The sequence below is a fragment of the Bolinopsis microptera genome, chromosome 3, assembly GCF_026151205.1.
Source record: "Bolinopsis microptera isolate Bmic1 chromosome 3, MBARI_Bmic_1.0, whole genome shotgun sequence".
Taxonomy (NCBI): domain Eukaryota; kingdom Metazoa; phylum Ctenophora; class Tentaculata; order Lobata; family Bolinopsidae; genus Bolinopsis; species Bolinopsis microptera.
In genome coordinates this window covers 7,189,773-7,213,517 of record NC_087074.1, presented here as the reverse complement: position 1 = coordinate 7,213,517, position 23,745 = coordinate 7,189,773, and the positions used below count along the sequence as shown (strand labels likewise).

Here is a 23,745-nt window from a genome sequence, read left to right as displayed (position 1 = left end):
ATGTAAATTTGAACAACAAGGGGCTTGATTCACGATGTCAATCCTTCCTAGCTCGGCGAGGCCCGGTGTTGTAGGTTTACAACCTACCAGGACGTGCGCCGAGTTGGACTCGTCGACGGTCCAATATATGGAACAGATATTTTACGAGTATCACCCGTTGGTGCATCTCGGTGGTGCATCTCGCCGATCTACAGAAGTAGTGCATTGCGCTACAAAACAAGAGGCATACTGTGTTGGCCTGCTAATTTACTTGAAAATACTGAACACATGACAGCATAAAAAAAGTATAAATCAGTAATGTTATCTGAATTTTTATACTTGCTAGGTTTGCGCTTCTGAACTTTTGGTGAATCCTGACATGTGATATCAAAATATGTAATATAAGTTATCAGATTTCTGATTCATGCCAGCTTGATTGTGTTTTGTTAATTTACTTGAAAATACTGAACACGGCACAGAAGAGTAACCACTAACCAGCAATGTTATCTGAATTTTATAATCGCTAGGTTCCTGAACTTCTGATGAATCCTGACATGTAATATCGAAATCACAGTGCTGGTGCAGTGCCAAGCATGACCGACGACCGTGTCTTTTAAACATGATATACTATAATACCTAACCCCCTTGACTGTTTTTTCACGCATTATATTAAGGCTCATAGTCATATAACTATAATACTATAAGTATAACAATGCTGGCGCGTATTTTTGATTTTGCGCAAATTTCTTAAAAACCTACACATAACTATTTTTTATTCCTGTCTTCTTTGTAGGTTTATAACCTACCAAGACGCGCGCCGAGTTGGACTCGTCGACGGTCTTGAAACAAATATTTTACGAGTAACTATCACCCGTTAATGTCATCTTTGACATCGAATTAGAATGTTTGGACTAAAAATAAACCTGCTGAACGACTTCCAATGAGCCCTGAATGCCTGAAAAAAAAACAGTAACGGGGGTATAATTTGTATCACGTCGTGACCCCCCCCCATTGTCGTTTCACTATACTGTAGAGTTTCTACGATACAGGGGGAGCCGCGCACTCGTGCGCGGCGGGTCATACAACGTATGCAGTATGACAAGGTATAATAGTATAGAATGTATAAAAGGCACGGCCATATTTGCCAGTACTGTGATACCTCTGACTTTCTACGATACAGGGGGAGCCGCGCACTCGTGCGCGGCGGGTCATACAACGTATGACAAGCTATAATAGTATAGAATGTATAAAAGGCACGGCCATGTTTGGCAGTACTGTGATTAGGGGGTGCACCATAAACTTGCTCGGATTTTAAAAATTTTTGTACCAGTGTTTTCTAGAGACTGTGAGAATTTTCACAATACCAAATTTGTCATACCTTTTTGGAAAGATCAGTGAGTATCGCCTAGGTGCCATATTTGATGGTGCGCGGCTTTTGGAGCAAAATTAGCTGTAAAAGTCGCGTAATTCGACCAAATTTGACCAAATTCGTTGATTTTTGTCGTATTATTTGGATATATCTTCAGTTCCTTGAATGAGATCATTCTGAAAATTGGCGACGACCTTCCAATAGGGCTTTCACAACTGTCCGAAAAATTTGATGGATATCGGAGTTGATGTAGTGATCAAAATGGGGCAAAATACGCTGCTTTTAGCTGTAACATAATGTCTGATGGTTGGATATGCTTTAAACTTTTTGGACACCTTCCTTGTAAGTCTATGAGTAAGCTTACCAATTTTTGTTGCAATTGGAGGTCGGGAAGGATACTTAATATCTATTTGTGTGAAGAAAATTGTGCTGGCCGAAATTAGCGCTAAAAAACCATCCTACAGTCGGCACGCGCGGCTCACTGTCGATGGCGCACTACCTACTGTGATACCTCTGAAGGCAGGCTCACTGGGATTAATCAACAGCTGGTATTTTCTACATACACAGTTTTCCAAGCCGACTAGAATCAAACGACTTGAAAGTAGCTGGAAATCCGGGGGGTGGTTTTCAAAATTAGGACACACCCGGACAGGGGGAAGGGGTTAGGGGGGTGGTCTGAAAATCTGCGATTTTGGTGAACGCCCCTAAGCCTCTCTCGTGCACTCCGGCCGCCGAAAAGGGGTTACAACGTGTATTAACGAAATACGTCAAGACTCAATGGCAATGTCCCAACACGTTGTGAGTGTATGTTGCATATCTCTGCTTGGGCATTGGGGAGGTTTTGCCGATTATCACTCGACGTAATAACTGTCATTAAATTTTCAAAACAATGTGTAGAATTTATCATAAAACTTAAGCATTAAGCGATCGAAGGTTTATCGGGGTCACGTGATGAGAGCAGAGGTCACGTGACCCGCACTATATAAATTATATATCTTGCACCTCCTAGCTCAGGCAGTCAGCCTGCCATTCTGCCGCATCTTTATGTTTATGGACATTATAGCCTTATAGGTCCCCAGGTAAACTCTATCCAGAACCATCTCTTTAATTTATATTCTTGGAGGACGTCGCCACTTCGACGCGATCTATCAATCTTGCTTCGCAGAGCAACGATCTCGAAGGGTTGACATCGTCAATCAATTTTATTCTAACAATAAAATTTCTCAGTTCACTAATTAAATTAACCATAAATACAATACAAATCATACAATTATCAACGCAAAGTAGTAGTACGTAGTGTAAGTGAGATCATGATCAACAAAAAAGAATCAAAGAAATTAATAGACAATTATACAAGGAATAATAATTGAACTTGAAAACACACTTTGAAACACCCTTACACTTTATGGGTTCTGAAATAGCCGATTCTATATAAACTTTAATCCCTGGACACAGTGAAGGAAAATGTTTCTCAGTGATCGTGTACAGCGAACAGAGAGTGACCAATAAGAAGAAGGGAAATGTTCAGGAGGAGTAAGTACCACACCAGATCACTGATACCTAGTATCACTCTGTTATCAGTAAACGTCCTGCGGGTTATTATATATCATTGTAAATTTGTTGTGTTTCAGTATCATGTAGCCAGTCCACATCCTGAAGGGCTCGAATTACTATTAATACTATTAAATTGTTACTATTCAGTAACTTAATAGTAATACTGCAATAAAAGATATGAATATGACAGAGGGTAAAAATGAAGACCATTACCGGTTAAAATAGAAGGTGAAGAATGAAGTGAAGAGGAAAGTAGGTCCAATCATTTCAAGCCAATGTCGCGCTTTGATGGCTGAAACAGAATGAACAGTTATTTTACAGTGGTACCTAAAAAGTAAATATCACAAACTTGAAAGTCGCATAATTTAAAAAGATGTGTACAATAATATAACAATGAGAGCTGTCTTTGTGTTCAGATTCTTCGGTGCGGGATAAATTACTGCTGAGAACCGCAAAAATTATCAATGTTGGATTCGATATTAACTTGAGATTTTCCAGTTCACAAACCAGTTACAAACCAACCTGTGTAGAACATTATGAGAGCACTAGAAGCCCACAAGAATTTCGTCATCACATCGTCAAACCAAGCTCCGAAAAGTAACCTGATAAGTAGCGCTAACATTAGGTTACAAAAACAAGAACTAAATTTGTTAAAAACTAAAAAAATTAGGTTACAAAAACAAGAACTAAATTAGTTTTAAAAATACGTTATGGACAGATCCTAAGCGAGATGATAAGTTATCGTCTACTGCTCCCATTAAGAGTAGAACAGCTGCAGTACCCTCAAGCAGGGTAAATCCCTAAATCGGTTAACGGGTGATACCCTTGACGGATGTTACTCGTCTAAATTTCTTCGAAGTAGCGCGCGCCGCTTTCTTCTCGACGGCACTCGACGCCGCTTTCTTCTCGACGGCACGAGCTACGAAGTAGCGCGCGCCGGGCCAGATCATTAACAATGGTCAAGTGATACCCGTACAATATTTATTTGAAATATTGATCGTCGAAATAAGATCGTCGATGTGCTGCGAAGCAACTCGGCGCGCGCCGTAGAGTTAGTAGGTAATAAACCTACAATAAATCGGGAATGGTAAACAGTTACCTGTCACGCCAGTCCCTGTGTACGGCGCTCTTTTCAAGGTTCCTGAACAGGAAGAGGAGCGAGCAATTATAGACTAACAAGTTAGGTAAGGTAAACTGGGGTCAAAGCAAGGGATAATTGTACCTTGAAGCTAGGAAGGAGAGGAGGAGTAGGACGTGAGGAGAAGGATTAGTGTCCGGGATCTCTATCAAGTTGTGAACTTGCAGTGAGACCAGGGCCAGGCAGAGCAGGCCTACAGCGTGGGTTACTGAGCTTAGCTCTCTGTAGAACCTGTGGAGAGTGACACATTGTGACATGTTGTGACACATGGTGACACATTGTGACACGTTGTGACACATTGTGACACATCGTGATAACTTCAACAGAGGAAATTGTTTTGGTTTAAATCGCTTAACAAGTTTTATTACTCAAGAGAGAGAGAGAGAGAGAGAGAGAGAGAGAGAGAGAGAGAGAGAGAGAGAGAGAGAGAGAGAGAGAGAGAGAGAGAGAGAGAGAGAGAGAGAGAGAGAGAGAGAGAGAGAGAGAGAGAGAGAGAGAGAGAGAGAGAGAGAGAGAGAGAGAGAGAGAGAGAGAGAGAGAGAGAGAGAGAGAGAGAGAGAGAGAGAGAGAGAGAGAGAGAGAGAGAGAGAGAGAGAGAGAGAGAGAGAGAGAGAGAGAGAGAGAGAGAGAGAGAGAGAGAGAGAGAGAGAGAGAGAGAGAGAGAGAGAGAGAGAGAGAGAGAGAGAGAGGAGAGAGAGAGAGAGAGAGAGAGAGAGAGAGAGAGAGAGAGAGAGAGAGAGAGAGAGAGAGAGAGAGAGAGAGAGAGAGAGAGAGAGAGAGAGAGAGAGAGAGAGAGATTCACAACTATTAGACACTTGAACAGTGCAATAAGGTGATATCAAAATTATGCGACTCAACTATAACCAATTCGAACCAAATCAAATATACATTATAAAAAAATCAGTAAAGTTTACACGATTTAAAGACAAGTTGGCAAGACTTACCGCAGGATGATCGAGGTTGGGTAGAGATAACGAGCAAGTCCACAAACTCCTAGCAGTAGGAAGCCACAATACGTCATAACCGCTCCACAACCTGAGGTGGATATGAGGATTAGAGTTATACTATTATATAGTACATAGTATATAGTATATAGTACATACCTTACTCGGGATTATTATGACCGGGATAAAGTGGTGGGTTTAGGGTAATTTCGCCATATTTTTCCCGAACCACATTTTCACCGGTCGTTAATAAACCCGCCTACTCAGCTTTTAGGGTTCCCAAGGGGTATGGGTGCTCATATTTTAATCGTTGTCTTATATTCACTAAAGAAGACTATTGGGACACTTGTTGTAGGTTTTTCGACTTCATTTGGCTAAAATTGCAAAAAATTCACCTTTTTGCCCAATTCTTGTCATATCCTTATTGTCAAAGTTGATTTAAATAGGCCAATTTTTAATTTCTTAGGTATTGACTATCTCTACATAATGAAATAGGACTCAAAGTAAAAGTAACAGTTAAATTAAAACTTGAATTAATTAAAACTGATGAAAGGGATGATCCAGATGAAGATAACGAAGATGATTACAACTTATTGGAAGACTAAACAGCTCTCCCTTTATCTTAATATCGATCTGGTTGTTACGCTTCAAATGTTAAAAATTATTTTCCATCTAGTTTGATTAACCACGAGTCATTATTTCTGTCTACTTTCAACAATTATTGATAATTCGACTTGTTTCACAAGTTTTAGCAATGCGAAAATTTCTAAACTTGCTTATCTCTAATAAGGAAATTTACATCTGAGACAAAATTTTTGAATCTAAAATTGAAAGGTTGGACACCGGTAAAATGGCGACCGGGAAAATGTGGTGGGTTTTGAGCAATTTCGCCATATTTTTCCCGAACCATATTTTAACCGGTCGTTAATAAACCCGTCGTAATAATCCCGAGTAAGGTAGTACATAGTACAGGGTGGGCCAAAAGTCAGTACTCATACGTTGGCCTTAATAGCTCCGCCGTTTTTTATATTTGAGAGCTGTTGCTTTGCAGATGGCATAATGTACTTACTGGTTCGAGGATTCCGTCGTCAAAATTTAAAAATTCGAATATTTTAGACCACGCCCATTCAATATTAAAACACTTATATTGTTTTCTCTGAACATGCTGAACGCCTGATTTTTTCAGAGACGGTAGATTATCAAATGTTGCATATGATCTGAAAACATGAGGCAAAATGGATTAGAAATGACGAAGTTATCAAGCATTTTCTGTATCTCGTTAACAAAATTGACTGGGTGATTATGTGACACCGTGACTTAATTGGGCACCCTTAACAATTTCCATAATGTTTAACGGGGCAGTTAACAGGGTCACCTTATCACGTGATTAGGTAAACCAATTACCTGATCACACGTAATGAATAAACTCGTTATGCTTCATATCTCGGTCATCTGAGAAGCTACAGTTCTAATTCTTTCAGGACAAACGTAATTCGAATGGCCAGACACAATTCAATAACATTTAGCTTGATCCGACTATCCAAACTATCAAATAAATGTGAAAATGAACCTCCAATTGTAAAAAATGAACGCGAATATTTATCGAGTTGACAAATTCATCGAACCAGTGGTGGTACTAAGTCATACCAGAAAGAAGTTTTTAAATTGGGCACTCAGTGACTGAGCTATAAAGGCCAACGTATGGGTACTGACTTTTGGCCCACCCTGTATATATTATATATTATATATTATATAGTATATAGTATATAGTATATAGTATATAGTATATAGTATATAGTATATAGTATATAGTATATAGTATATAGTATATAGTATATAGTATATAGTATATAGTATATAGTATATAGTATATAGTATATAGTATATAGTATATAGTATATAGTTATATACCACTATAATCTTAAATAATATCGCACAATCAAAATACATGGGTCCTTCACATCTGAGTTAGCGCGGCTCTGAATTAGCGCGGCTCTAAACGACATTGATGTTATCTGTTAATTCAGAGCCGCACCAATTCAGATCCGCGCCAATTTTGAAGTGAAGATCATAAGATTGACAAGAGCTGAGAAACTCCTCCGCTTCTGACTCAATTGGTATTCTTACTGATGTGAAGAAGGTTCTGATGATGAAGGAGAGTAAGGACGTAGCATGAGGTCAGGACCAGAGTGCCGTGTCCCAGAACAATGAGAGTGTTGCTGGCAACTCCCTTCATTGTAGTGCTAACTATCACTACATCTACTGCAAGTAAACAGTGAGGGTAGACAACTGGTGGGAAGTGGCCGAATGTATTCTTGACACGTGACAAGAAAGTATTTTATTGGCTGTAGCCATAAACAGTTCAGTTAATCGCTGTCACGTTTCAAGAAATATTCTCCACAGTACATCCCATCTTGTAGACCAATCTACAGACGATACCTTGGTCAGGAGTCATGACACAAATTCTAATTTAACGAAGACAAAAGATATTAAGATCGAGGATGTGATCCTTCTAATATTGCGAAAGTCAAATTATTTATGATATCATTGTGGTTACATCAAGGTAGAAATAACATGTACATTGTACATATTGTACAATGTGCATCGTGCCTGCAATGTACAATGCAAATTGCAAATAGTACGAACTAGCAGTACAAAGTAATACAAATAACATATTATACAACACGGCGCATGCTCTGACTCTAAAAAGACTGTGCCGCTGTGTCCCAGGTGCAGAACTGAGAATTCAGTAGGTGATTTGTAGTAGAAGGGGTGCCTGGTGCAAGTAGTATTTACCTTCAAGGTAGCAATTACCACCTGTACCACTAATAGTCGCTCATTCAATGAATTTCATAATGATCACTAGCAACTGGTTCATCCTGCCCAGAGATGTGCAGCTGTGATTCCAGGGGTAAAATAAATATCATGTAAAGAGAGAGAGAGAGAGAGATAGAGCATAGTGTCTCATGCTTGACCAAATAAAATCTCTTCTGATGGAATCTTAATTCTGAGCGCCCATCACGTAATACGTATCCAATAGTAACACTTAATAGGTAAATTACCTAATTATGTACAAAGCAGTAATTAGGGGAGCTGTAAATGGGGAGAGAGAGAGAGAGAGAGAGAGAGAGAGAGAGAGAGAGAGAGAGAGAGAGAGAGAGAGAGAGAGAGAGAGAGAGAGAGAGAGAGAGAGAGAGAGAGAGAGAGAGAGAGAGAGAGAGAGAGAGAGAGAGAGAGAGAGAGAGAGAGAGAGAGAGAGAGAGAGAGAGAGAGAGGAGTGAAATCATGGCCATGGTGAGGGATGTCATAACTGACAGGAAAATCCATGGTATTTCAGCATGTTTATCTGGCCCTGGTATTTATACCATTTATGGCCAAATAAATTGAATCACCACCCTTTGTTTACAGTTTTACATGAAAATATGATTCAGAGCTTGTAATGTCCAGCTTTATATCATGACAAGTAATAATGATATAATGATAATAGCATTAGTTCGCCCCCAAGGGTTCGGCTCCAGTCCCTCTGGTCTGGCAGACTGTTCTCTCTGCCTTGCAAGCGGGGTTGTGTCCGCTGAACATAGGCTCTTAGTTCACTAGGTGGCGTGTCTCACAACCTGGCTTGAAAGACAGAGAGAACAGACCAACAATTCGGTAGTGTGGCAAAGCACGGTTAACGCACGGTTAAGGCACGGTTAAAGCACAGTTAAGGCACGGTTAAGGCACGGTTAAGGCACGGTTAAGGCACAAGGGTTACATAATTTAAGGCACGGTTGAGGCACGTCACTTAAGGCACGGTTAACGCACGGTTAACGCACGGTTAAGGCACGGTTAAGGCACAAACTGCCCAAAAGCAACCATTATGGTCGCTTAAGGCACGGTTAACACACGGTTAACGCACGGTTGGGGAAATATAACATATAAACATACAAGTGGTTAACTAAGGCACGGTTAAGGCTCTGGAAATTTGTGTCCTTTAAATCCAAATAAGCCCAATGTAGGTTTACAACATGTCCAGATTGTCCACCAAGCACTCAAGCAGTAAGGCTCACGAACTGTTAAAGCAACAGACATTACACTTCAATAGCTCACAAACAAGCACAATAACAACCACTACATTAACTAGAGATCAGGTACACTAGGAGGGAGTCACGTGTAGTTACCAGGGTTACCAGGGTCATTACCTGGCACAGCCCATACCTCACTAACTACTCAGTACTACTAAGCATATCCGTTTACAGGTCATTTTTCAGTAGAACTAGTGCAACACATCATGAGCAATATCAACCTCTACCACAATCATGCCAGTTTTTAATAAGAATGGATCCACGAATGAATGGCTATTGTAATGACGCGACTGTTAGCTCCAGACAGAGCGAATACCATTACACTGGCATACCATACATACTAGGTACTGAGGCAGATACCTGCCATTCAGAGTAGGTATTACTATTAAGGACCTAAATACTATAATACACAGCTAGTACTGCAGCTACATACTATACCCAGAGTGGGTATTGCACAACCAGGATGACTCTACACAGTACCTACACACGAATACACACAGAGAGCAACAACCTGTGCAGCTCAGCAACTCAGCGACGCTCCCGTCGTTAATTATCGTAATGACGCTCTCAACGCTGCGGTTAGTGTGTCACGAGACTCAGCTGCTTGCAGAGGACACAGACCCTCCGCAAGCAATTGAGACCCGCGATCGTTGAAATTGGAAGCTTTCCGGACAGGGCAGCTGTTTTGAGGGCTAGAGAGTGGGACTCACAATTGTGAGAACAAGATAATGGAGCCAATTAATTGAGGCTAGTAATCGAGAGCAATGTAATAATTGAGAGCAATGCAGCAAGGGAGAGAGACAGAGAGTAAAGAAGGAGTACGGAGCAATGAGTGGCTCTGCAGTAGATCAGGAAGTGATGACGTACTTCTCTCTAACTATTCCTGATAATACCCAGGTTGATCACCATTCTCCCTGCTCGCTGCTGCTATGGTTTATGTTCAATAATGACTGATTTATGCAAGCCATTTCTACTGTGACTCTGTACTAATAATACAACTGAAGCATGGAAATATGAGGAACAGGAATCTTTCATTAACTGGAAAACGAAAATGAGAAAATGGTATCGAGAAAATGTTTATCTCAAACTAAAGCATGCCCTGAAAAATATCATCCAACATGAAATAAATCATGGACATTTTGGACAAGGTTTCGATAAAGCTTCTAATTCGAAGCTGTTTGATCGTATTGTTTAATGTTTATTGTAGAGACTATAAGACCAGATAATCAATAAGTATTCTAACAGTATATAAACGTTCTGCTTCTAATAATTACATAATTCCTCTGTTTACTGTACAGTCACGTTTATTTGGCAAACGATGAGAAAGAAGGAGGAGGAAGATAAGGAGGAAGAAGAAGGAAGGAGGAGGAAGAAGAAGGAGGAAGAAGAAGAAAGGAGGAGGAAGATTGAAGAAGGAGGAGGAAGAAGGAAGAAGGAGGAAGAAGAAGGAAGAAGAAGGAGGAAGAAGAAGGAAAAAGAAGGAGGAAGAAGAAGGAGGAAGAAGAATAAGGAGGAAGATAAGGAGAACGAATTTGAAATACGGATGATGTCAAAATTCCAAAACCAATTTTTTTTAGAAGTTTATCAGACTATTCAATAACTATTAACTACCTTATATTCGTTAATATTGTGGCGGTTAAAAAATGGCGGTTTTCCGGGAATCTTGTCATGTTTTAACGGTCATAATTTAACCCGCCATGATATTAACGAGTAAGGTAGGCACTGTTTTACTTCAAGCAAACAGAAGAACGTACACAAATATGATTCTTACCTTATTTGATTGTGATGTTGCTCACATGAGTACACTCTCATCCAATATATCCACGACACAGTGTACGTGTCTGAAAGTAATTATCATCAAGGTTCAAGGTTATACTCATACTTATAGCACCGCTGGAGTGTATCTTATTAATCACTTTTAAGGGTTCTTTTCAGATTAAAACAACACCAATTGACTCGAATACTTTTAAAGTTGAAACACTTTAATTCATTCACTATTAGTATTAATAAGATCAAACTTAAATTTATTTTCTGCACTGTAAAACCAGATATTTTCACGGGCACTCATTTCCGCAAATTTCTAAAAGTGGGCCGATTTCACGGCATCAATTTTTTCCGTTCACCTTTTTGTAAAAAGGCAATAGTGAAAGGTTACGAATGGACGTTTTTGCAGAAAAACGAGGATTTTGGAGAACGAGGTAGGTAGGTTCCAATATGTTGTCATTCCGTCCTTTCGTTCGTTACTGGGCCGCGCTCAGCCTGTCATTCCGCCGAATCTGTATTCGTTTATGAACATTATAACCTGAGGTCCCCAGGTAATTCGTTCGTTACCATGTCAACCTGCCGCGCGCGCGCGAGGATTTCTTGCGGAGATGTGATGTATAGACTATAGATAGCTTGTGGTCAATGAATGCGCGGCACGAGTGTATTTTAATGTATACTATGTAATGTGTAATATTAGGTTATACTTATACGCCCAATTTGTACGTGGCACGCGTAGTGTACTGATGTGTACACGAGTAGTTTACTTTTGCTTACATTTCCTTGAATTACAGATACAATTACAAGTTAAGTTCTACGGCAATTGAATTGAATTTCAAGTGTTTTCCGTATTTAATGCATAATTTATAAATATTATTATTATTAAGAAGTGAGCTGATTGGAGCTTATACTTAAAGTTATAGCGAATGGAAATCTAGCGTCCGCCAAAACGAAACTACGGGCGCAATTCTTGTTTCGAATTTAAATGGTTTAATTATTTTAATGGATAAATAAGTAAGAAATGTCAAATGATACATTTTTTGGATCCAAAAAATTCGTGAAAATAGCTGAAGACGATTTACACATGTATTTTGAAATCTCATGCTAACAAACATTTCGTATTTACTATACGAAGTTATAACTTATATGTATTAAATAACCCCCTCCACGTGAAAATAGATTCTTGGCACAAATTAATGGTTTTACAGTACCTTACGAGACATATTTAAATGGTACGAAAGTCGGTGGTTTTTCGAAAAAAACACCATATTTTCCTTAATTATGACTGAATGGAGTTCAGAGTTGGGTTAAAAACATATAGGTGATACGATAGTTTAACTTGTAGAAGCTTTCAATAAACATGTGTTAATCGTCGTCATAAATATGTGTTAATCGACAATCGTCGTCCGCCTTAATTATGACTTTAGCGATTTACTGTCAATATAGTAGGTTATAAATATGATTAATCAAACAGACAAACAAATGAACACTAGCATTCGATCATGAATTGCTTTAACAATGATTGTGGACACGTTCCATTATGATTAAAAGTAAGCAAGCTCTGTCACTACTATATTGGCCAGGGCGGTGAAATTTCGGGAGTAGTGGAAGATATTAGATAACAGACACCATCGGTCTTCTATACCGTCTGGAGGATTAGAAGTTAAGTTGAGGCTAACTTTCAAAGGCTCCGGAGAAATTGTTTACAAGATGAAACTTGTAGGTTTACAACCTACCAGGACGCGCGCCGAGTTGGACTCGTCGACGGTCCTGTTCCAATATATGGAACAGATATTTTACGAGTATCACCCGTTAAATTTACGTCACCGGAATTATGTAGAACACTAGTGTGTTCACTAGGCGAGGCCAAAACTTGCGGCGGAGGCGTTCGGCGGCGTGGCCCCTTGGCACTTGTAGTTGTGATTCAGTCGAACATAAATACAGTCTCTGTACGGGATGGGCCTCAAAATACTGCTTTGGCTTCCAGTTTCAGTTTATGGTTGATTTATTTTAACGTGAATGGTTAATTTGAATTCTCTTGAATTTCTCTTAATTAATTAATTAAATTTGTCCGATGGAAGATTTTTCAAAATTCTCAAAATATAACTTTCACGCCGCCGCTGATTTATTCTTCGGCGTGAGCAAAAAATCGGCGGCGGCGTGTACCACTGCCCGTGCCTACGGCCGGGACTTCACTATCGCAGTTGAAATGCAAAAGTATAAACCCGCCATTATATGTAATTGCTATGACCAGTTTACTGGTCAACTGGTGTTTCGGTGTCCCTAATTTTGTTTACACTCGGTCACTTGTCAAGGCATGTAAGGTCATTCGGCGAATTTTCTTTGAAATAAAATGTATTTGTGTAACAATTTGAAAGTTTATTAAAAAATTCTAAAAAACGCATTACATTTTCGTAGTTAAAACGGTGCGAAAATATGAACTCGCTCAGTCCAAACACACCGCAATTTAATTCTGAATGCCCCTCACGTATCTATATTTTACTATTTTTTATAATAGTAATACTTTATAGTTTATAGGCAATCTTGAGGTCCCCTGCCAAATTACCTAATTACATAGCAAGTCTGTTATAAAGGGAAAGAGAGCGAGAGTGGGAGAGAGGGAGAGTAAGTGAGACACTTTGGTATCACATTTGGGTCACAAAATGATTAATTAAACCACTTGCCACCGACCGATTTAAAAAACCTTCATCATTTGGCTTCGTCAGAGTTTTTCCGCACTATACCGAAAAACCAGTCCCAAATCTATTACCGTTTTCTTGATTAAACCGTTCGTAAATTACAGACAGACAGACAGACAGACAGACAGACAGACAGACAGACAGACAGACAGACAGACAGACAGACAGACAGACAGACAGACAGACAGCAGACAGCCAGACAGCCAGACAGCCAGACAGACAGACAGACAGACAGACAGACAGACAGACAGACAGACAGACAGACAGACAGACAGACAGACAGACAGACAGACAGACAGACAGACAGACAGACAGACAGACAGACAGACAGACAGACAGACAGACACATTTATTGCGATTATTAGTATAAATTATGCCAATCATTCATCATCTTTACTACGGGTATAATAGTAGTTGCCAATTAGTAACCTTATCTATCAGCTCTTGAGTCATGATTGATTTGTGGGAATTATAGAAAGTGGGAAGAATTGTCCGATTATTCCAGACTAGAACTATAATCATCAATAATAATCACTAATGAATTTGTAATTATGATTCGAATGTTCCGTCAGTTTCCATTCGTCGACCGTCGTAGTGGCAGGACAGAAGAATATTATCCGTTTATTCAATTATTCATTTATATATTAGACCATTAGAATAATCTAGTTAATTCGTATAAATAATGTTTATCTGGATGACGTCATTCATTCATGATTGGAACAGTTTTATTGAATTGGGCGTTGTTCTATTTGTCTCTCAAGGACGATCCGCATCAGATTTATTACCAGTTAAGCCAATCGTTGTGAACGTCGTTCTTGGTTCATTCCATCGAAGAAACAAAATTAGACGCAGAGCTTGTTTGCTAATTGCTTTCCACAATCTTGAAATGTTTCCCCTTAGGAACTACCAGAGCGATATATTCGTTTGGTGATCAGTGATCACTATTAAAGGGGGCCGGGGGTCTTCATCAAAATTCTCTCAAAATTGATTTTATAGTTGTTTCTGATAGAGGGGGAAAGATATCTATCAGCTGCTTTTGGTCCGATGGAAAAATATTGTTCCTAGCCGAAATTATCGCCGGTCCAAGGTCAGATCTTGGACCTCATTTTTTGACGATTTTTCCAAGATTTTCAAAATCGAATAAAAAAAGTTTCTAAGGCCTATCTCAGAATTCGGCTCGATTGGTCTCTTCTGAATGATCCCTAGATCATATCCTGAAAGTTTAGGGTGATTGCTCAAAAGATGTAGGAGAAGATAGATTTTTTAGACTCGATTTTCAGGGCGCGCGATTGAAAATCGCTTGCGCAATACAATTATTGATACATGTTTCGTATCCCAATATCAGAGATAATATTTTTCCGCCTTCGGCGGCGCGCGCTTCGCGCGCGAAAAGTGGCATGCAACGTATGTCAATACAATTAGTATAACACTGGTGTGCCCACCTAAGAGTGAAATTGAAACGTAGCGCGCCTGAAACGTCGCGCGCCTGAAACGTCGCGCGCCTGAAAGCATGACAATGTCAGCCGCGCCGAAAGCTTTCATAAGGTTTCAGTAATCGCGTCTGCGGCAAATTATAAATTTTTAAAAATTTGCCAGTATTTGTCACAATTTGGCGGGACTGGAATATGATGCATTGGTTCGGTTAAAAAACCACCAGATATAATGATTACAAGATTAACGGTGACTGAAATATGGCGAAAACTTGTTTAGCCCACAGCTATTGAAAATGTCGAGTTTACGAAGCTTGATGACTTAATGATAACACAATTCTTTTAGGCAGATAAAGATATTAAATCAAATACATGAAAACATAGCACGGCATGATAATCGAATGAAAATTATGTTGACCATCAGTCTTAGTGCCATGTCCGCAAGTGTACTTGTCCCCTTTTGAATCCATGAGCTATTGGGACATTAGCGGACATGGTTTTTGGGACATTAGCGAAACTAGAGTTAACGAAGCTCAAGTTACCGAAGCTTGATGACTAAATGATAACACAATTCTTTTAGGCAGATAAAGATATTAAATCAAATACGTGAAAACATAGCACAGTATGATAAATAAATGAACATTATTCTTAGTTTATTCCTTTTGTGTGAATAAGATCACCGTAGCAGACAGCAGTTCACGCAACATTGGCCGTGTGGACTGCTTGTCACTTGCGGAGGACATTTAAAAAACACGTTCTAGAAAAGTACACGTGTTAGTCAAAACAATACATGCACGTTTTACAAAAATAATTACAAGTGTAAAATTACCAATCTTTAAAAATACACGTGTTACAAATACAAATACACGTGTAACAAAATACTGAGCACATATCAGGCCATATATTTGCTTAAATTTGAAGTGAGTTAAGTTTTAGAACCCTTTAAAAGCAACTCTAAAATTCAAATTCTTACCATTCTGAGAGGATTGGATGCTAAAACGATGAGTATCGTTGATCAGGAGCTCTATTTATCAGGTTTTATAAAAACGCCAATAGAAAAATGCGAAGATTTTTTATAGGGTCTCCCAGGAGATTCTATGTACTTCCAAAAGTATACATCCATTTTTTTTCCAAGTGTATTCGAGGAAATGTCTAAGCTTGTTATGTATGCAGTTTCATTGACCTAATACAAATGATGGAATTTAAGTGAATTTAATCTGGCGGGTGGTATTTTTTTATGCAGATAAAGAGCTGAGTTGTGGTCTAAGATGGGAAGCCATAACTTATCTCTGGATCTCAATCGGGTTGACATAATTAAAATAATAGTGCAATCTTGTCCTTGTCCTCTCCCCAGAATCCACAAGATGGTTAGGAGAATCGTCGAGGGACAAGCTGCGTCCGAAGAGCTCCGAAGGAGGGTTTTCAATCAGTTCCAGCCTGAAATGAACAGTTTTCACAGACTCTGCATCATATACAATTAATAATAAAGCTGGACTAGCTGGACCTGTTCTTATGATAAAATTAATTAAAAATAAACCATGTTCCCCACTTGGAAACGATGTCACAGACAACAGCCACAATTTAACGGTAAACATTCTTCACTAAATAACTGACCCAGTTTTAACAAATTCGAGTCATGAGGAGGAGACTGAATCTTACTTACTCGTCTGCGTCGTCCAAGCGTGATATCCGCAAGAAATTGTGCAGATGCACACAGCTTTTCAGAATCAGCCTAGTCACCTCCTCATTTGTGGTCAGGTGACTCAGGATCTTCCATTTCCTTGATAGGTGTCCGAAGACGCACTCTATGACCATCCTGCCTCTGAAACAGTGTACAATTCAATCTACATAAGGTTCTACAAAAGTTTTCAGTTTTGCGATGATCACTTTACAGGAAAATACAGGAAAACAGCTCAAAGAGCACAAACGGTAATTCTTGATCAATTCATACAAAAACAATCATGACTGTCTAATCTAATTAGATATAGTTTTCTGAATTGTCGAGGCTACAATTTATTTATTTATTTAATTCGTGACGTTCCAGTACCTGGATAACCTATAGTTTGTCATCCGCTGAGATTTTGACACCTTCCCCCTGTACGGCTTCATACAATGAGCATGAAGGGGAAAGGCATCGTCACCGACAATGTAGTAATTGACTCTACCAAGTCGCTCCTGAAAAGAAGACGTAAACATTATATTAATTAAGTATCTTACAGCCTAGATAACATATAAGCTCATATTTTTATGTCCTAAAGGATGCAGACCAATGGCGCTGTTTTTAGCGCCCAGAACCACTCTCCAATCAAGGCCCCCCATCAAAGTCCGAAAGCGGGGTTAAATTAAATCTTTCTATGAACACACCCTGTTCCATTGTTAAAACGGTAATCATGTTCAAGGGCTGGGATTCCGGGTAAAGTATTTACTGAGTTAATGAAGCCTCGAGCATTTGGTATTCACGAGTGTTCGCATATTATCATCAGTTCTTACCTGATCATCATTCGGCAGAATCTCAGCAGCAGGTATAAAACCCCGTTCTAGGAATTCTCCGGAGGCCAGTCCTCGTCCCAGTCTGTCCTCTGACCAGATTCCTCCGTCTGATCGACCGCCAAAGCTTCCAACGTTAAAATGACGGATTCTGAATAAGTAATTGTAGTAAAGAAGTTAGAGAATGATGTTAGCATTTAAGTTACATCTCTCATAGATCGCCCGCAATCCTCGCAAGTTTTAACTCCAATCTACCCATTCCTGTTTTTTGCAGAATGCAGCAATTTTTATTGAAAGCATGCAAAAAACGATATTCATGAGCGGTACATATGATATTGTTTTAAGATTACATATCTCATTTCAATAAGTTAGTAGGAATCTGGCTACATAATCTTGGTTGAAGAGGAGAAGTGACAATGTTCTTCACTACACTAGCATTTAAGTTGAACCATTTTTTTAAAGATGACATGTGAAAATAGCACTTACATATAATCAGCGTCACACACTGCGAGGAGAATAACAGACGGCCATCCGTGATAATTAATCGTGTAACTTCCAGTTTTCCCAAATTTTGTAATGAAGCAATGCTTGCCGTCCACTGCCCCTGAAATGACATGTGTAAATGCCTCTTCTGTCTCAGGACAGACGAGGATAATAAAATTGGTCGGCTCTGAATGTTTAAATCATACTCCTAAAATTTATGCTACTCAAAAACATCGAAATTTAATTCGTGAATTTTTGAAACTGTGGCGAACCTTAACTAGGCTAAGTTTCGGATTTCTGTGTGTGAAATGCCACCCTGTGGCGTATAGTTTTTGCCTGCTTTCAGAATGATCCAATAAAAACTGTACGAGGAGAGCATTTGAAGTTTGAAAAATGGTCGTTTCGGGAAGTCAAGATTGAAAACTTCCCATAGTTACTGTAGAATTGCATAATATGAGCAATGATCTTCAAACTGCAACAAATATCGTTTGATCTCACTCTATTCCTCTCTTCTTTGAGGAAACGCTATAGCATCAATTTCCATGATTCACCAACTCGGGGGGGGGGTCAACCTCATTTTACCTCATTTTACCTCATCCCAATTTTGCCTTTTTTGGCTGGCCTCATGAGGTAAAATGAGGTAAATTTCGGCAAAAATTTTTAACAGGTAAAATTCTCTAAATCGTCAATTTAGTCAAGAAGGAGTATGGAAGGAGTTCTAAATGTGTGCTCCTCTAATATAAACAGTAGGAAATGGTTAACTTTAGTCGAGGTCTCAGGTCTCTACAATGTCGGAAAGTTCCTGCAGGAATTTTCGCATTGCGCTTGAAGCGCAAGATTCACAGCGCCAAAAGCGAAGGTCGTAGAGACATGAGACCTTGACTAAAGTTAACCATTTCATACCATTGCTGTAAGAGTTTACCACTTTCAGAGTCCTAAACACACTCCCATATCTCTTAATCGTCAATTGTATGAATTTTACCTGTTAAAATATATCATCTTTTACTGATATCAATTTAGTTTAACACTGTTAGTTTTAAAAATGAAACTAATACTTCACACCAAACTAACACACAATATGAGAATATAAAGAGGAAGGTTTTCTTGGAGACCTGGACCATCAAAATAGTGTACATTGCTGCTGTCATTGTCAAGACTCCAGAATAAGAGGGTCTAGTTGTGCGATTATGGTGGATAACAGATATGATAAGTGGTAACATCCTACAAAAGAATGTTAGCTTACTAAGGAATTTTCCTCTTACCGAATTATACAAGAAGTTAACTAAGTTCCTCCTAGTCCTAAGCATTATATTGTTTCAGAGGGAATGAGTGATTTAAAAAGATGAGGCCAAAGAGTTAGTTGTTAAGAAGGCATTTGTACTCTGTAATTTCTAAGCTAATTTTTTTCGATATTTATAGCTATTTACTGATCTTGTTTTGACGTATCAGCAAGAGATCACTGGACCTCGTTAGTTGTTAGTCATGTTATGCTGATCCAGTTAGTGACAAGCTATGAAGTAATCATTCGACCTCATTTAATACTGATCCTATCAATGACGAGCTATGAAGTAATCAGTGGATCTCGTCAATGCTCATCCTGTCCGGACTGTCAGTGACGAGTTATGAAGAAATAAATGAAGACCTCATTAATTCCTTGTTCCAAGAAGATATTCCTCTGGTAACAACCCCTTCTGGCCTGCTTCTGAACATAATATGGAGATTCGAAAACCTAGTCTACCTAAATTTGAACTTGCTGACTGCATTGGAAAATGGAGAACAATCGAGAAATGATAATCAGTTCCAGGATATAATCAAAGTTGAATTCGGAATCCAAGGAAAACCTTCCTTTTTTATATTTTCATATTGTGCGTTAGTTTGGTGTGAAGTAATATGTTCTTTTTTAAAACTAACAGTGTTTTCAACTAAATTGATATCAGTTAAAGATGAATTATAAAAAAATTAAAAAATTATTAAAATTCATATAATTGACGATTAAGAGCTGTAGGAGTGTGTTCAGGACTCTGAAAGTGGCATACTCTGATAGCAATGGTATGAAATGGTTAACTTTAGTCAAGGTCTCATGTCTCTACGACCTTCGCTTTTGGCGCAGTGAATCTTGCGCTTCAGCGCAATGCGCAAATTCCTGCAGGAACTTCCCGACATTGTAGAGACCTGAAACCTTGACTAAAGTTAACCATTTCCTACTGTTTATATTAGAGGAGCACACATTTAGAACTCCTTCCAAACTCCTTCGTGACTAATTTGACCTGTTAAAAATTGGTGAAAAATATGGGCGTGGCCCAAGTCAGTATTATACGAAACCGTAGACACAAAAATTGTTTGGTTGTTCCTGATCCTATAAAGCAACTAATTAGAGGTGATATCTAACTATTTGAACGAAAAGTGGTTTTGTGAACCGCCTTTATTCAGCGAATCATGAACATTGAACATGTACATAAGAACTTAGAATTGTATGAAGTATGAGTTTATATGAGTAATTTGTTATGAAATGACCTTTCACTATGAATTTTCGACTAAATTCATGTAGATATCCAATCCAGTTCCATGCACAACTGTTGTTTACATTTGGTCTAGTTAGACACAATTTGTTTCAGAGTGACTCGATAATCGCAATATCAAACTAAGATATTATTTAAATGGTCCATGTCATGCAATGCGGGAATATCCCCATAAATTGGCAACTGCCAAAGTGACACTAAAGTTATTGCTAATTCCTTTACAAAACTTAGCAAGTGCTATTAACAATTTCCTAATGGATCATGGAAATTGAAATGTTCAATTTTCTTTTCATAAATAATAATTATAATGCGAAGTTTTATTTACCCAAAGTTTGGAGAGTAAGTAGATTAAACTGGGAATGCCCCTTCCCAGGGACCACATCACCCCTAATAAACCATTAAATATCATGGGAGACCATGCACAGCCTCGAATTATAGTATAATGACTTCGAATAAACCTTTTTCGTCTCTAAAAAAAGGCTTAGAAAACTAGATTTATTTACCTCATTTTACCTCATTTTACCTCATCCCAATTTTGCCTTTTTTGGCTGGCCTCATGAGGTAAAATGAGGTTGACCCCCCCCCAACTCGAGACCCTCAGCTCCCGGCGTCCAATCAAAGATAATTATATATATAATATATATATCAACGTCAATAGATCGCCTCCCCCCTCCCCATCCCAAGATGCCTCCCCACCGTTCAGTCAGACTTTTTCATTACCAATGCAGTGCGGCAGCTGCCATCTTTCATGGAATCTCTGAGCAATTTTTTCCCAACATTCAGTCGACCGTGGACGAAAATCTGCGTGTTCAGCCAGGCAGACAGAGATGGCCGTTGTCACCTGAAATACAATTTTTACTTGATATAATAGACTTCTGTTCCTGAGGTATACCTGGTGATAAGTAAACTCAAAGTGTCAGTGGCTCAATGAATCTATAGAATAAGCAACTAAGCGCACCAACCTTCTTTATTATCCTACACACTCTGCACCGGGATAGTACAAACTGGTTCGCCAGATACCCTTGCGCACACCCAGACTTCAGGTAGCTGTGGTGTTAACTTCAATTAGTGATGTAAAAAGTGATATTCCACATTTACATTATAACTCTTATATATATATATATATATATAATGTAGTATTGAATGTAGATAAGAAATAATTCGACTTTTCATCTCTCTACAGAAATTTCCAGTTCAAACAACTGAAAAGTTGAGAAATTTCTCATAACGATTGACGACAGAGATAATTCCGTCATTTATAAATATTCATCCAAGATTCTACCCTATATTGTCCTGTCCAACCTTAGGGTTAAAATGAGCTGCTCTCTAGCTGAGATTGACGTACTTTTCCGGTTGAACTTCTTTGGTTCTAGAAGCGGTCGAACTTTCATGAAAAGTGAATGATACTCTGATCTCGTCATACCAAATTGACTCCTGCCGGGCATCATCATCAAAATCTATCGATGGATCAAAATCTCTGGCTTATCGATTTAAAAATGGACAAGGAAATTAGCGGATATTACTATTTAATCAAGTTATGAGATCACTGATCCTTGTATAATATCATTATACTACATTATACATAGTATAAATTTCACTAACTGCATTTAGCTAGTTTATAGTAAATACACACGATCGCAGAATAGAGGAGCACAATTGGGCTCTTTGTTCTGCGACCGTGTTTCCTTGGTGGGCCGACAGGTTTTTGTTGTGTAGTAGTGCTGGGGAAAAAACACGCTTTAACTATGATCAATGAGAGTAAAAATTTTTAATTCTTGACCTTAGTGCCACAGTTTCTGTGGTAAAAACAAATTTATAGTTAAACGTTATATATCATAGAAGGGCATGATTTACTCACATCACTAAGCATCTGGATGGATTATTAGCACACAAGGATAAACATGACCACCAGCTATACCACGTAACCATAGCTCCGAAAGAAATAAATTGCTCTACATAGAAACATCTGGTTATTCTGGCCTGATCCTATCACATTGTGGTCCCCAGGGGTTCGGTAACAGGCAACTGGGACCTGGGTCCTTTTACCAGCCACAATAACATTGGTCATGCCAGTACTGTCATAAACTGTAACCAACTATTAAAAATTAGTTATCTTTAGCTTAATTTTAAATTTTAAGTCATAGAGCAATCTTCTTAATTTTAAAATTTTTAAGAATAATATTTTACCCTAACTATGACGTGGTGGCACAATCATTATTCCACAATTTGTATTTCTCTAGATATCTCCAAGAATTATGTAAATATTAAGGCTCGCTAATATCATAGATATATATATAATAAGGCATGTCTTCTCCTTGCCACTAATTTTCCAAAAACTATGTCCACTAATATTCCAATAGCTCATGGATTCGAAAATGGACAGGACACCCCCAATCATACTAGGTTGAGCGATGAAAACATGATGTGGCATAAACTCATTTCGACTAGGCATTTCGTATTGTAAGATGGTAAATTAATCCGCAAATACACAACTCATTTCTTAAGCATGAGAGCGTTGCTAATCATGTAGGTTACCGGTAATGTTGCCTAAATATTGTGTAAGTCTGCTGTGTAAAATTGGACTTAATTTAATTATTTAGTTATTTAAACCCTTTAAACAAAATATTGAATTAAATTGAATTGAATATAATATATATTGCAAGAATTTACTTACTTGTACATTTCTGTTGTCCCATATTTTAAGAGACGGTTGATCTGAGTATTATAGGCTCCGAATTCCTTACGTCCTTGGTAGTAGTACTTTACAGGTGCTCTATAATACAATATAGAATGTCAACAGCTTTTTTTTTAAATTGTCACAAGGAAACACGATCAAGCGAACCTTGGCCCTTTAAATTATGGAAAAGTCAGACAATTCAAAATAAAAAGTTTGTAAATCACAATACTCGCCTTTTTGCACAGCGATAACTTATTGTACTGTAAACTGCTTTTCTTGATATTAACCGAGCTAGATGAATCAGCTTCCCAAGCAGCAGCCCACATCTCCTTTTCGTCATCACCATCCTAACGTCAAAATCTCCTTTTCGTCATTACCATCCTAAAGTCAAAATCTCCTTTTCGTCATCAACATCCTAAAGTCAAAATTTTCGATGTGAATACATAGAACATGATAATTAGATTAGATTATGATGAAAATCTTTTAAACATACTGGCTACAAAAAGCATTTTAGTAGTCCGAAGCTGTTCCAACATAAATTGAAACTGAGGTAAAAAGATGCCTAGCATCAAGTTAAATTTTAAATCATTATGACTGAGTTATGAATATCAAAATAAGGTAGGTGGTCGTTTCGAAGTAAG

The 23,745-nt window shown here is 38.5% G+C and overlaps 2 protein-coding genes across 3 annotated transcripts in view; both read right to left on the bottom strand.

Annotated features, from left to right (window-relative positions):
• Positions 1-2,619: 2,619 nt before the first annotated feature.
• LOC134812232 (uncharacterized) overlaps positions 2,620-23,745 on the bottom strand; it is a 112,522-nt gene continuing 91,396 nt past the window's right edge. The window contains exons 4-9 of one of the 2 annotated variants that reach the window (XM_063819499.1): positions 10,820-10,889; positions 4,985-5,075; positions 4,125-4,271; positions 3,425-3,504; positions 3,116-3,194; positions 2,620-2,937 (exon numbers count right to left, since the gene is read on the bottom strand). In XM_063819499.1, the coding sequence (XP_063675569.1) occupies positions 2,820-2,937; positions 3,116-3,194; positions 3,425-3,504; positions 4,125-4,271; positions 4,985-5,061 (501 nt within the window). In that variant the 5' untranslated portion in view covers positions 5,062-5,075; positions 10,820-10,889 and the 3' untranslated portion in view covers positions 2,620-2,819. Of the gene's footprint in view, positions 2,938-3,115; positions 3,195-3,424; positions 3,505-4,124; positions 4,272-4,984; positions 5,076-7,111; positions 7,420-10,819; positions 10,890-23,745 lie in introns of those variants that run through there. The other variant, XM_063819498.1, reaches the window with a different exon arrangement.
• On the bottom strand, positions 15,517-23,518 carry LOC134812923 (uncharacterized). The gene is made up of 10 exons (XM_063820529.1): positions 23,338-23,518; positions 23,102-23,200; positions 21,730-21,861; positions 21,390-21,474; positions 21,148-21,268; positions 17,912-18,029; positions 17,429-17,576; positions 16,986-17,113; positions 16,602-16,760; positions 15,517-16,375 (listed from the first exon to the last, which is right to left on the bottom strand). Exons 1-10 carry the CDS (start codon positions 23,448-23,450, stop codon positions 16,222-16,224), a joined length of 1,257 nt encoding a protein of 418 aa, XP_063676599.1. The 5' UTR covers positions 23,451-23,518; the 3' UTR covers positions 15,517-16,221.

What these genes read in the sequence shown, in the direction of transcription:
- LOC134812923 (XM_063820529.1), bottom strand. Translation starts at nt 23,450, where the DNA reads ATGGTGATGACGAAAAGGAGATGTGGGCTGCTGCTTGGGAAGCTGATT. An exon ending in AGTTATCGCTGTGCAAAAAG is followed by an intron (nt 23,201 to 23,337) that starts GCGAGTATTGTG and finishes ATTGTATTATAG; the next exon opens with AGCACCTGTAAAGTACTACT. An exon ending in GTGTGTGACGCTGATTATAT is followed by an intron (nt 17,577 to 17,911) that starts GTAAGTGCTATT and finishes TTACTTATTCAG; the next exon opens with AATCCGTCATTTTAACGTTG.